At 33.4% G+C, this 14,357-nt stretch overlaps 1 protein-coding gene across 1 annotated transcript; it reads left to right on the top strand.

The window, feature by feature from the left end:
- Positions 1-5,540: 5,540 nt before the first annotated feature.
- Positions 5,541-13,349, top strand: LOC149836519 (nascent polypeptide-associated complex subunit alpha-like protein 1). The gene is made up of 4 exons (XM_090005407.1): positions 5,541-5,677; positions 9,689-9,773; positions 12,487-12,620; positions 12,861-13,349. The coding sequence occupies exons 1-4, from the start codon at positions 5,618-5,620 to the stop codon at positions 13,191-13,193; spliced, it is 612 nt and encodes a 203-aa protein (XP_089861533.1). The 5' UTR covers positions 5,541-5,617; the 3' UTR covers positions 13,194-13,349.
- The last annotated feature ends 1,008 nt before the right edge of the window (positions 13,350-14,357 follow it).

Here is a 14,357-nt window from a genome sequence, read left to right on the forward strand (position 1 = left end):
CGAAACTTGTACCAAACCCTGTAGTACATTGCTTCCATCGTCGGTACAAAGTCTGCAACCAATCTCATGGTTACATTCTTGATCTTGAGAAATATACATGTTCTTGTAAAGTATGATAGGTTAGTGAGATTCTGTGATGCTATGCGATCATATGCATTTTGTATGAAGGCAAGCTATCAGAAGATTACTGCGACAAGTTCTACATTATTGAATCGTATCGAGTTACATATAATACTTATTCATTCATGTTGATGGCGGATAATGTCTCATGCATCACTCCTCCAAACCTTATTTTCGTCTTACCATAAAAAATGAGTCATAAACTGGGATACCCTAAGGAGAAAAGATGAAGAACAAAATATAAGGATGTTATGCCATACAAGTGTAGTCATTATGATGAGGTTGGCCACAACATATGAAAGCACAAATAACAGTATGTTGAAGTACTGATTGTTTCCAAAATCTGTATTCATTAGGAGTTGTTTAATGATTTTTTTTTATATTTATGCAGTCTTTTTTAATGAATTGTTCAAATATCTTATATTTTTATGTATATCTTAGGTAGTTCGTGATGAATACTTATAAACCAAATAGAAAACATTGCAATTGAAAGTTGTTTAAACCCTCATCTCCACCCTGAGCATTGAAACAATTATGTTGCTTGAGGTACTTATAAATGTTTCGAGTCATGTTTATATATTTAAATTCAATTTCAAGTAGTAGTTTTGACATGTATGTGTTTATATTTAATTTTATTATTAATGAAAATAAGTTGGTTAGGAAAGTCAAAATGTGCAAGAGGAGAAAAATGAGCCGAAAGAGTATGAATTTTATGAAGATCTTTTTATGGTAAGTGACGTAAGTGTTAGGTTTGCACAATCGTTTGTTTGTTCTTTTGTTATGTTTGTATGTATACTCAAGTGAATCTAACATTAATGTACCATATATGTAACATTTAACAATATTTTTAGAACAACAAAAAAGCCCACAACTGAGACATGAAAAAAGAAGATAATCTGCCAAGGACCCTTTATATTACTCCTTATTTCTTTGTGAGTCTGAAAACCAATATTTTATTATTTTACTACTGACTAACAAAAACTAACTTGTAAACATTGACTGGTCACAACAAATGCTCAAACTAAAAGACAGTAAGGGGGGTTGCTGGATGCTTGGATGTTGATAATATGCCTTATCTTTGGTTTAAAACTGATAAGGTATCCATTGAACAATGTTGCGTATATAGCAAAAAAATTGAGGTACCCAAAGCGACCTTAAACTCAATTTATGTTGCATATCTTATTTTTTGTCAACTAAGACAATAAGCATTGGGTTTTTTGAGAAATGGGCCTGAAGGCAAAGGACTTTAAGTTGTACAATTCAATTTGTAACACAACTTGCATATATACGCATGTTTGCAATATAGTAAGTTAAGATTACTTACTTAAACATGATCTTATTGCTCTCTCATACTTGATAGGTTTAATGTTTTGTTACAATCTAAATTTTTTACAACGTGGATGGGCTACAACTGTTAGTCTGAGTGGATGATCTCACTGATAAATGGTATTCCTCATCAAGAAAACAAGTAATTACTTTGCTTATATGTTTGTTAATTCAATTAGAGTTTTACACATGTTGTAGACTTCAAATATGATTGTTACATGTATGTCTAATATGTTTGTCCTTTTATACATATATTACTTGAGTAGAAATGATGAACTGATTGTTACCCAAGTACATGTTTATATATCCTTGTTTGTGATGTTTATGAGAGGTAAACTATATTAGTTGTTTGCTAATAATTCTTTTTTCAAAATGATGTCACCAACTGTAGGAATCATATGATATCATTCTATAAGAAAATGAGAAAGACTGCTGAGAATGAGGCAAAGAACAAAAAAAGACTGCAACGGAAAACAACAAAGACCAAAAATTTGAAAGTTATAAAGACGAGATCTGCTAAGACGAATGATCTGGAATTGTGGGCAATTCTAGAGACTATATGTTAATTAATATAAATGTAATTTATTAATTATCAAACTTTAAGGATGTAAATTATGAGTTTAAATTTGTTTTTTTAAATATTTTATGTTTAACTGGGAAACTTTGAATACCTGTAACAGTTTAAATATACACTGAGAATGAATGTATGCAGTTTTGAACATTACATGTGAATTGTATATAGTTTTAAATTTGAATGTAAATGTTTGCTAAATTATAACAAAAAATGTTTGTTGAATTGTATATTCACACATTGTTTTTTGCCATCCTTACAAAATGCATAAATATAACTTATGTGAACCTCCTTTGGAGGTCCATATGCCTTTCTATTTTTTTCTTAATTAATGGTGGAAAGTGGTGATGGCAACAATAGTCATTGTTATGGTAACAATAGTGATCGCCCCTACTATCTGTCACCACTAGTTATTTTTAGCGTAGTGATCAATTGAGCTCAGTCTTAGAAATTATTCTGTAAATATACTTTAAATATTCATTACAGTTTTAATGTTATGTATATTTTGTATATTTAATTTTATACCACAGACATTCACAAAAATATGTTATGCTCATACTTTGCATTCATTTCATTCATTAAAAAATGAACATGCTCATACATTGCATTTATTTTATTCATTAAAAAATGAATCTACTCATACAAATCATTGCATTCATTTCATTAATTTAAAAATAAATCTGCTATTACATTGCATTCATTCCATTTATTAAAAAATGAATCTGCTCTTACATTGCATTAATTTCATTCATTCAAAAACTGAACATGCTCATACATTGCATACATTTCATTCATTCAAAAACTAAATATGCTCATACATTGCATTCATTCTATTCATTAAAAAATGAATATGCTCATACATTGCATTCATTTTATACATTAAAAAATAAACATGCTCATACATTGCATTTGTTTCATTCATTCAAAACTAAACTTGTTCATACATTACATCCATTTAATTCATTAAAAAACTGAACTTGCTCACATATTACATTTATTCTATTCATTAAACAAATAAACTTGATCACACACTGCATTCATTAAAAAATGAACATGCTCATACATTGTATTTATTTCATTCATTCAAAAAATGAAGCTGCTCATACATTGCATTCATTCAAAATTTGAACTTGCTCATATATTGTATTCATTTTATTTATTAAAAAAAATGAACCTTCTAATACATTGCATTCATTCTATTCACTAAAAAATAAGCTTGCTCATGCATTGCATAATGTCTAGACATTAAAAAAATAGACCTGCTCATACATTGCATTAAGCTTTGCAAGCAACAATATCTTCTTAAACTTCGTAAGCAATTAAGTAAATGTCGTCACTAAATAACATCGATTATATATCATCATCATCTAAAATATCAATCCAACTATCTATATTTGGAGAATAACTATAGTGGAAGCTCAATAACTCTTCTACATAATTAGTTTTATGAGACGTCAAAGCCAAATATTTGTTAAAGCTACTATTTTTGGAGATATTCAATTAGTGTGATAGGTATGATAGTATACTTTAACCGTCTCAGAGGCTATCATTAACTAAGGCTGAAAATATTTAGCCCAATAATACAAGATATACAACATATAATCGCATAGACACTCACATACAAATGATTTAATCAAATAAAAAAATAAAATAAGCTATTGAACATGCAAAGATAACTAAAAAACCATACAATTCTTTCACAAAATAATAAACTCATGCCAATGTTTCAAAAAAATAACTGATTCAAGACATTGTTTTAAAAAAATAACATATTCAATCGTTAAAGATGTGATTATCGAAAAAACTCGCTGTCCATGAATTGCTGTCTATGATTTGCCAAAAATTATTGTTGTAGGAACACACATTAAGGACTACAAAAAAACCTAGTTTATGCGAAAATAACCATAGGGTGCGAAAAAACCCTAATTTTAAAGAATGAAGGTCGCATTTAATGTTTGTTCAAAAAATCTGCCAATAAGAAAAAATTTCACGTTGTATTCATCTTTAATATTTGCGATGTATCAAAAAAATCGCAAATTCCTTAAAAAATCAACATATAAAAAGCATATTGGCAATGAGGTTTACACGATAAAGATTTAAGAAGAAAAATTATTTTTTTGCATTTCGTGAAGACTGCAAAAAAATAGGCGCAAACATACATTTAAGCAACAGTTAAAGAAAGGAAATTTGATATTTGCATGATTTCTCACAATTTTGATATTAAATATGCGATTTTACTAAGGTATTTGTGATTTTATGATTAATAGAGAATATCATATAAATAATATAATTTTTTTGCACGTTTCTTAAGGACCATAAAAAATATGTTCAAATAAACAATTAAGAAAAGTTTTGCCTTAGTTGACGGGCAAAATAATATATCACGCGAACTTCGTGAGGTTCACTTGTGTGAAGAGTAAAAAAGTCCTAAAAAGTTTTTTATTTGCAGTTAAAAAAATGTAGGGTATTTGAGGAAACACATCATATTTGTCGTACAATATGATCATTTTTTATTTTGTAATTACTGTTACAATCTACACATGATGTTATTTTCAAGTTATATTTGCTTCCTAAATGCTCGTTCATTAAGTCATTTTTTTAAAACAATTAACTTTCTTAAACCCACCTATTACTTTGGTAAATCTGGTTCATCCACTTATTAGAAAAAATGATTTCTCTATTGTTTTGGGATAAGTTTTTGGCGCCAACATACATACAGTATCAACGATTTGAATATCATAGGTGCAACTTGTTCTGACTCAATCTGACCCCACAGATGTTGACTCAATCTGACCCAACAGATGTGTTCAACATAGTCGATTTGTTAGAGATTGACTCTTAGATCTTGTTTTTTTGATAAAAAACTTTTTTTAAGTCATAAAAAATTGACACATTTATCACCGTTGATATTTGAATCACAAAAAAAATACCTGTACAAACACTAGATCCAGTGATTCAAAAAATTGATCAGCACCAAACAAACCATGTAGATCATATGTAAGGTTTCAATCACTTAAAAGAACACAAGCAATAAGATATTGCTTATTTCAATTCATTAGTGGCTTATGCACAGCCACACTATATACTTATTCGTGGGTAACTGGAATATGTAAATCAGCTAAATACGTAAATTGGTACGCATCAATATTTTTATAAGTTTTTTTTCTAAAATTTTACCTTAAGGATGTTGGATGCTTGGTTGTATAGAAACAGACTTTTAGATCATCATAATGATGTATAAAAATCAATGAATTATTATTTTTTTAAATATTCAAGCATAATTTTTTTTTTATTTGACTATGATGATCCAATAGCCGATTTCAAACAAATGATCACGCTGAATGCATCTGGTTAGAAACTTAGAATTGCAAAAAACCCTATGAAATAAGAGGACAGCTAGAAGAGTAAAAGTAACGCACTTCTATCCAAACACGAGTTAAATTTTCGAGGCACAATCGTCATTTGCGTATCAAACAAGGGTATCCCAAGGAAGAGAAAGAAAAACTAGGGTATGGAAGCAAACACGAAATTGAGTGCCCATATGTTTCTCTCTCTCTCTCTTAGGGTTTTTGTTCTCTCTTCCAGAAGCGGAACGCTACCATGACTCAGAAGACTCAAGAAGAGCTTCTCGCCACTCATCTCGAACAGCAAAATCTTGATGTGAGATTTTTTTCCCCTCCCTCTTTTTTCTTGCTTTTTTCAATTTGGGGTCTATAAATTTGTCAATTTTTTTTGGGGTGCTCTAGGGTTTCTCATGGATTATTCCTTTGTTTACAGAAGCATTTTTGTGGTCACAATCTTGTATCTCTCATCCTTTCTCTCTGCGTTTTTCTTTTGCGGGATCGTTGGGGTTTTTGGGTGGTTCTGGGGGTTTTGGTTGCTTCCTGTGGATGGCGTGTTTATTTGTTCTCTTGTATTAACTTGTTGAAAAAATTCGACATTATTTTCGCGGTTGGTTTTAATTGGAATGGTGTTGAAGTTTCTGCGGTTCATAGTCTCGAATTATCTTCTTGCATCTTTTTTTTTTTTTGCATTTCAATTGGTTCAATTACTCTCTCTCTCTCTATATATATATATATATGTGTGTGTGTGTGTTTTGCAAACTGCAAAGTTTTATTTTTTTTTTCTGATTTTGTATGTTGTATGGGATTATTATTATTATTATTATTATTATCTTTTTTCTGATTTTGTATGTTGTATGGAATTATTATTATTATCTTTTTTCTGATTTTGTATGTTGTATGGAATTATTATTATTATATTTTTTCTGATTTTGTATGTTGTATGGGATTACTATTTTTTTTTTCTGATTTTGTATGTTATATGATATTATCAAAGCTTTTAATTTTAATTTGAAGGATGCATTTTATGGAATCTGTGTGCATTTTTTATTCGAATGATGCATTTTCACGTTTGGTTTTGATTGCAATGGTGTTGAAGTTTATGCGGTTCATAGTCTTGAATTATCTTCTCGCTTCTCCTTTTTTTTGCATTTTAATCGGTTCAATTGCTCTCCCCCCCCTCTCTCTCTCTCTATATATATATATATATATGTGTGTGTGTGTGTGTGTGTTGCAAAGTGCAAAGTTTTTTTTTTTTCGGAATTTGTATGTTGTATGGGATTATTATTATTATTGTCTTTTTTTCTGATTTTTGTATGTTGTATGGGATTATTATTATTATTATTATGTTTTTTTTCTGATTTTGTATGTTATATGATATTATCAAAGCTTTCATTTTTAATTTGAAGGATGCATTTTATGGGATCTGTGTGCTTGTTTGATTTATCATTTGTTTTAGTTAGTTTTATGGTTTGAAGCGGTTCTAGATCTCGACTGAGTTCATCCTTTTTCTTTTGCACTCTTGGCTGCATTCATTGATTGCTTTTTCTTTTTTCTATTTCATATTGCATTTTAGACTCCTTTTGGGAACCATGCATTGAGATGGAAACACCATTTACATATGTTACCAAAATATGATTTTGCCAAAATCTTGTGTTGACGATGGAGTTGCCAAAAACATCCTCTTGTGAATGGTGTTGAAATGTGGTGTTGGGGCTGCCAACTCCATTCTCAATGCAGTGTTTTGGCAACAACACTACTCCCAAACAGCAGAGAGCATGATAGAACTGGTGGATCCCACAACAGTCCTCCGATTTAAGGCTCCCAAACAGAGCCTTATTTTATGTGGAATGAGAACAGGTTCATGATATCATTTGGAATGATCGATTGGATTGGTCATATCTTGTTGTCTTATTTTGCGGGAGCAGTCTAGGTTTTAGGACTGCGATGTTTCTCCAGGTCTAGGCATTTCCGGGTTTTGGTGGTAGTTCTTGCTCGTGGATGGTTCAGTCCTGGCTCTAAGGAAGGATTTTTGTTGGCAACTGACATCTTCTGTTATTTATTTTCTTCTTTTATAGTTGCCATGTATTTGAGGATTTTGATAATACTGGGATTCAAGTTTTTCCCCGGCCTCTGGTGGTGGTTATTGGTCTTTGACATATTTCTGGTTTTAAGGGAGTGTTTTTTTGGTGCTTTTCATCTTTTATTATTTATCTTTTTCTTTTCTTATATGTTGTAGGCTTCTAGTTACCATTTTGTGCAAAAGGATGGCATGTACTGTCTTTTTAGATCCTTGTAGTCTTGTAGATAAACCACTTGCTGATAGCTGTTTGGCTTTTCATGGAATCCCTGAGTGGTTTGAGTATTGCTCATGTAGCTCTTGGTATTGATAGATCTGATGGCGATTCAGGATTATTGGATAGTAGCTTATATAATTCTCGTTAATGTGTAAGCTTTTGGACTAGTAATAATTTGATATTCCTTGTTTTTGCAGTTAGTGACTTTAGGTTTTCAATGTCTTTGGGATTTTTAGTTGTTTTATGTTTCTTATTATGTTAGGTGCTCTGCTATTGATTAATTGTTACATTGCATTTGGTTTCTTTTTAAAAGAGTTATTTTATAATTTATGTGTGTGATATTTTGACTTTGCTGTATTTTAGGGAATTTACTATATTATGATTGTTTCCTGCATTCAATATTTCCTCACAATTTCTGAATTTTTTGTTGTTTTCCCTTTGCTTCTCCAAGTGTTTCAATTGTTCTTGACAACATTGTGCATGTGGATAGAAGTCACAAAGGTAGTCAAGTTTGTTTTAGACTTTTAGACTTGTAGTATCGCCCTAAGCATTAGTTCTTATTCTCGATTCTTCTAGAATTCACAGGCCAAATATGACAGTTGGTTCTTTTGCTACATCCTTTAGATTAGACCATCTATTTCTAACTTCTGGCATGTTCACTGCACTCAGAGCATGTAGTTTGTATTGTTCACAACTATGTAAAATGGCATCGTGCTATCCTGCATACTAGGTTGGGCCTTGTTGATTTTGTGCCACCTGCCATTACTGTAAGATCTGTCATTTTCTTTTTTTTTAGCATTTTTTCTGAACAGGGTGAAAAAAAAAATGATAAAAGCAACAAAAATTGATGCAATGCAACTTGTATCACTCATTGAATTGTCGATGTCCATTTGGATTGTCTGAAAAGGACAATTTTTACCTGGTGTTGGTAGTTTAAATCAGTGTCACCAATATCACTGATATTTTGAAAATATCACGATATTATCGGCCAATCCAAGTCAGCCGATAATATCGGCAAAATATCATGATATTTACAAAATATCTCCAGGAGCAAAAATATTGCTATAATATGGTGATATTAAAGTGATATTTTTGAAAAAAATCTTAATTCATATATTTTAAGTCCATTTTTTGGTTTCTTTTTGTATTTTAAGAGTTTTTTCAAAGTTATTTCCTTATGTTTTTCCAAGAATACCTATTATGTTCTTATACTTTTTTTATTATTTTTCATTTTTTATTTTTAAAACTTCCAAGATTTTGCCAATATTTTCCGACAAATACCCTCGCCGAGAAATACCCTTGCCGAGAAAATACCTTGAATGATATAGGTGGCCATGGTTTAAATCAGTTGGGAATTATCTATGAATGGTAGGAACCCAAAATTCTCTTCATGATATCATAGATAGTCAACCATCAATAGATGCTCTTGATGGATTGTGATCTCAGTGAGATTGAAAAGAAATGTTATGTGCTGAATTTTGACAATTGAGGGAGCAATTAAGGATGTATAGTTTCTATGTGCCAAGTTGTCCTCTGCCATTGTGTTTATTGACAAGTATTCTACTTCTAGTTGACTATATGCATTCTATCATCCCATCAGAATGAAGGGTCCTTATTAAAAGCGATGAGCAGGTTCATAGTTAGTCTGTTCCACGGTAAACTGTTTTCATGAGAAACATTTTTCCACCCTGTTTATTGGTGTTTTAGTCTGTTCAGTGGCTCTGTGCAGATTGCATGGTTTTTTGACTTGGCGCCGTCTGTATTGTGTTTGAACTTTGAAATCTTTGCCCAAGAGGGACACAGGTGGTTTTCTAGCTGTGTGATGTTCTACATTGGCTTGCTACAAGTTGATGAAAACTGATATGCCTTAATCTCAGCTGCCTGATGCTGTGGCTGAGCTGGTCGATTGTCTCTTCCTGTTATTGTGCATGTGTGTTTGTGAGTGTGTGTGCACCTGGTGATGCTGTGCATGTTGAGCTTTGACCAAGTTGTAGTTAGCAATAAGTATAACTGGTTTTGGGAAACTGTTACAGCCAGATGAGCCAGTTCTTGAAGATGAGGATGATGATGATGACGACGATGAAGATGAAGACGATGAAAAGGATGAACATGTTGAAGGTATTACTTTCATTTCATTCATTTGAATGGTCCTTGTATGCTTTTTTGAATTCATTGACACATCTCTTGATGCATGTCTGACAATTCTGAACCATGGACATAAGGACAACATGATTAAGAAATGTTGATCTATGCTAGGGCCACAACATGATTAAGAAATGTTGATCTATGCTAGGGCCGTGTGCTTTCATGCACGCATTGTGCTCAACAACCATATTGGTTCTACCATGTACATAAACAAAGACTGTCATTATATTTAGTTGGAATCAATGTTTTCAGTATCGGAATCAGACCTGTATCATTTGGTCAACACTTCAGGTGAATCAGCCAATACGATTCTCAAGTGAATCGTTCTGAATCGGCCAAAAAATAATTAAAAAATATTACGTGTCAATCACATGTTAAAGCCATTAAAATAGTATTAAAATAATAATAAAAATTATTAAAAATTAATTTTAAGCCTTTTTTACACTTATTAAAAGATAGCCGATTCAGTTCAGTATTGTATCGATTTTCTGCCGATATGATACACATCGGTAGCAAAGAAGGAAGCTAAAAAAGTAGTTCGGAACGCGAGGGATAAGGTATTCAAGGAGGTTTATGACAAGTTGGATACCAAAGAGGGTGAGAAGGATATTTATAGGCTTGCAAAGATGAGAGATAGGAAATCGAGGGATTTGAGTATGGTTAGATGTATCAAAGATGAAACGCAAAGGGTTTTACTCAAAGATGAGGAGATTAAGGAGAGATGGAAAGATTATTTTGATAAGCTATTTAATGAAAGTCATGCTCAGGATCTTGGAGACTTTTCATTTCCTTTTCATGAGATGAATCGTGACTTCATGCGCAAGATTCAAAAGAAAGAAATTGCAGAGGCTTTGAAGAAAATGAAATCAAGAAGGGCAGTTGGCCCAGATGGTATACCTATCGAGGCTTGGAAATGCTTGGGAGAGAAAGGTTTAGAATGGTTGACAAATCTTTTTAACAAGATTTGGCAGACAAATAAGATGCCTAATGAGTGGAGGAAGAGTGCTTTGGTGCCTCTATATAAGAATAATGGTGATATACAAGATTGCACAAACTATCGTGGTATAAAACTCATGAGTCATACTGTGAAACTTTGGGAGAGGGTGATTGAGTCTAGGTTGCGGAAGATTGTCATGATATTGGAGAATCAATTTGGTTTTATGCCTGGAAGATCAACTATGGAAGCTATATATCTTCTTAGACAACTTATTGAGAGAAATAAAGAGAGGAACAAAGATTTGCATATGGTTTTTATTGATTTGGAGAAGGCTTACGATAGAGTACCTAGGGACGTTCTCTGGTGGACAATGATGAAGAAATGTGTTTCTCTCAAGTACATTAGTATAATTAAAGATATGTATAAAGGAGTAGTAACCAATGTCCGCACTTGTGGAGGGGTGACAACCAATTTTCCTATAACGGTTGGGTTACATCAAGGATCTGCTTTAAGCCCTTTCCTATTTGCTATAGTGATGGATGAGCTTACGAGATCAATTCAAGAAAATGTGCCGTGGTGTATGTTGTTTGCTGATGATATTGTTTTGATTGATGAGTCTAGAGCTGGGGTTAATGCTAAGTTATAATTATGGAGACAGACATGGGAAGCAAGAGGTTTTAAGTTGAGTAAGAGTAAGACAGAATACATGGAATGTCGATTTAGTAAGCAACGAAGTAGTGATGGGAGTGTAGTGAAGCTTGGTGAGCACGAAATACCGGTGGATGATTCTTTCAAATATTTGGGATCTATCATTCAAAAGTATGGAGAAATTGATGGAGATGTAAATCATAGGATAAAGGTTGGGTGGATGAAATGGAAGAGTGCAACTGAAGTGTTGTGTGATCGTAGAATGCCATTGCGGTTGAAGGGAAAGTTTTATAGGACGACTATTAGGCCCGCTTTACTATATAGTACGGAATGTTGGGCTACCAAGAGACATCATATTCAAAAAATGAGTGTAGCTGAAATGCGTATGCTGAGATGGATGTGTGGAAATACAATAAAAGATAAGATTCAGAACGAGGAGATACGTAAGAAGGTAGGCGTTGCACCCATTGAAAATAAGATGAGAGAATCGTTTACGGTGGTTTGGACATATTCGACGAAGGCCTAATGATGCTCCAGTTAGAAGGATGGAGAAATGGGAAAATATATTAGTTAAAAGAGGTCGGGGTAGGCCTAGGAAGACATGGATGGAGGTGATAAGAAAGGATATGAATGCTTTGAACCTCACCGAGGACATGGCATTGGATAAAAATGAATGGAGGAGAAGGATTCATGTGGAAGACCCATAATGATTTTCTTTGTTGGTTCATATCGCCGACCCCAATTGTTTTGGGATGAAGGCGTAGTTGTTGTTGTTGTTTGTTGTTGTATGATACACATCGGTAGATTCAGGGCGATACGCACCAATACTGACAACACTGGTTGGAATACATCCTTCGGTGCTATATCCATTGGCTGGTGTCTTAAATGTATGTCAGTCCAAATGTGAGTATTGGCTCATAAATTGTCCGAGATAACTTGCTAACTTCCTTTCTGTTTAGTACTCTCCTGTTTGTCTCCATGTGCATATGGAACATTTTATCTGAGCTATCAAATTTCTACTTTTCTTTCTTGAGTTTGTTGCTGCATCTCTGCAACTCTAATGTGCATGCTTGAGGGTTAACTTCTTTTTTGTGTAAACAGGGCAACATGAAGGGGATGCGAGCAGCAGATCTAAACAAAGCAGAAGTGAAAAAAAGAGCCGCAAAGCTATGCTGAAGCTTGGCATGAGACCCATTCCTGGAGTTAGTCGCGTCACAATCAAGAAGAGCAAAAATGTTGGTTAACTCAATCCTCTAATCCTTTATTTCCGATTTTCTTCAATACTTGGATAAAATTTAGGCCTTTCCAAGTTCACTTGATTTAGTATGTTGTGTCTAGAATTAGTTATGCTTGCACATACTTTGATAGTCTGAGTTTTCTTTCTATGAATTTGGTCAAACCTATTCAACTTTTCACTTATTTCCTGTTTTTTTTTCAATATCCTAATTGCCTTCTTCCTTGGGTGAGCATTACAGATATTATTTGTTATTTCAAAACCTGATGTCTTCAAGAGCCCAGCTTCAGATACCTACGTTATATTTGGAGAGGCCAAAATAGAGGATTTGAGCTCCCAACTGCAAACACAAGCTGCTGAGCAATTCAAGGCTCCTGATCTCAGCCATGTCATCTCCAAGCCGGAAACTTCAGTGACAGCACAGGATGATGAAGATGTCGATGAAACTGGTGTTGAGCCCAAGGACATTGAGCTTGTGATGACACAGGCAGGGGTCTCAAGGGCCAAGGCTGTCAAAGCTCTCAAGGCAGCTGATGGCGACATTGTTACTGCCATTATGGAGTTGACAAACTAAGGAATGTAATGGCAGGTTCTCACTTTTTTCCAAAGAACTAGTTTTGTTTCTTCTCATCTGGTTTTCTCTTTCAGTTATAGATGGGCATTGGTCCATTGTTTTTAATATATTTTTGCAAGCTAAAGTTGATACCTTGTATGAGTGCTTTTTCTTTTTTTTTTTGTCATCTTGTTGGTAATGCTTTCTGGTTCTGTTGGTCAGGGTCATGAAGTTTTTAATGGAAGGCATAATGTTGGTCTTCTTTCACTTTTTCTTTTTCCCCAAGGGTTAGATTATCTATGGTGTCTTTTGTTATCTATTCTGTTTTCTGGTTTATGACTCTTTTATTGTCATGGTCTCTTGGAAGACCTGATTCTTTTTGGACTAAAGTGGTTATGTCCTGATTCACTAGGCTCCCCAATGAACTTGGGCAAATTTTCAATTTTTGTTGTCCATGATTTGCTTCTCCTGATTTGTTAGAGTTAGGTTTAGTTGGTTCATGTGTTCTTCTGATACATGGTTCCACTCTCCCATTTGCAAGTTTGGCTCCCTTTTGTTACTAAGATTACTCCTTTATAGGAATTGGAATGATTGAAATGAGAAGTTACCCAGTGTCTTAGCTAGAGTTTTGAGTGGAGCTGGATTTGTTCTGTTCCTAACAAAATACAGCCCTTTAAGACTCGTGTTCTAAGTCTACCTTACTACCATTTTTTTTCTTGAGAAGTGCAGTCCAAGAGGTGATGCATTTCTGCCCTCTGACTGGCTCTCATTATGAATCGTTCTATATTTGATTTGTATAGTAATAAAGCCCGTTTCATAATCCACATCTCCTAGGGCAGCCTGCTTGATGAGAACCCCAAACACCGTTTTCTTCAATGGCAAGCAAGCCTTAGAATTTTAGTCGTCGTTATGAGAGGTGTGAGTTTATTTTTCGGATTCATGGAGAATTCTTAAGATCTTTAGAATGAGATTCCAACTCAGTATCTTTTGTTTTGATAAGAGTTTTTTTTTTTGGGAGTACATTACTATAATAGTTGTAAGCTGGGTTTGTAGGTTGGTGTAATGGGGATTTTCATGAAATCAAGAATTTAGGTTTGACTTATGTTCTACGGAACATGAGAAAATATCATTCTCAAATAGGACACATTTGATCACCTTGGATCTTAGATCTAATGTGATCTTTGT

Source organism: Nuphar pumila, chromosome 5, assembly GCF_984573655.1.
Source record: "Nuphar pumila chromosome 5, dmNupPumi1.hap1.1, whole genome shotgun sequence".
Classification (NCBI taxonomy): domain Eukaryota; kingdom Viridiplantae; phylum Streptophyta; class Magnoliopsida; order Nymphaeales; family Nymphaeaceae; genus Nuphar; species Nuphar pumila.

Excerpts from the sequence above, each read along its gene's own strand:
- LOC149836519 (XM_090005407.1), top strand. The coding sequence starts at position 5,618 with ATGACTCAGAAGACTCAAGAAGAGCTTCTCGCCACTCATCTCGAACAG. Across the intron at positions 5,678-9,688 it reads TCGAACAGCAAAATCTTGAT|CCAGATGAGCCAGTTCTTGA; the intron begins GTGAGATTTTTT and ends AAACTGTTACAG. Across the intron at positions 12,621-12,860 it reads CAATCAAGAAGAGCAAAAAT|ATATTATTTGTTATTTCAAA; the intron begins GTTGGTTAACTC and ends TGAGCATTACAG.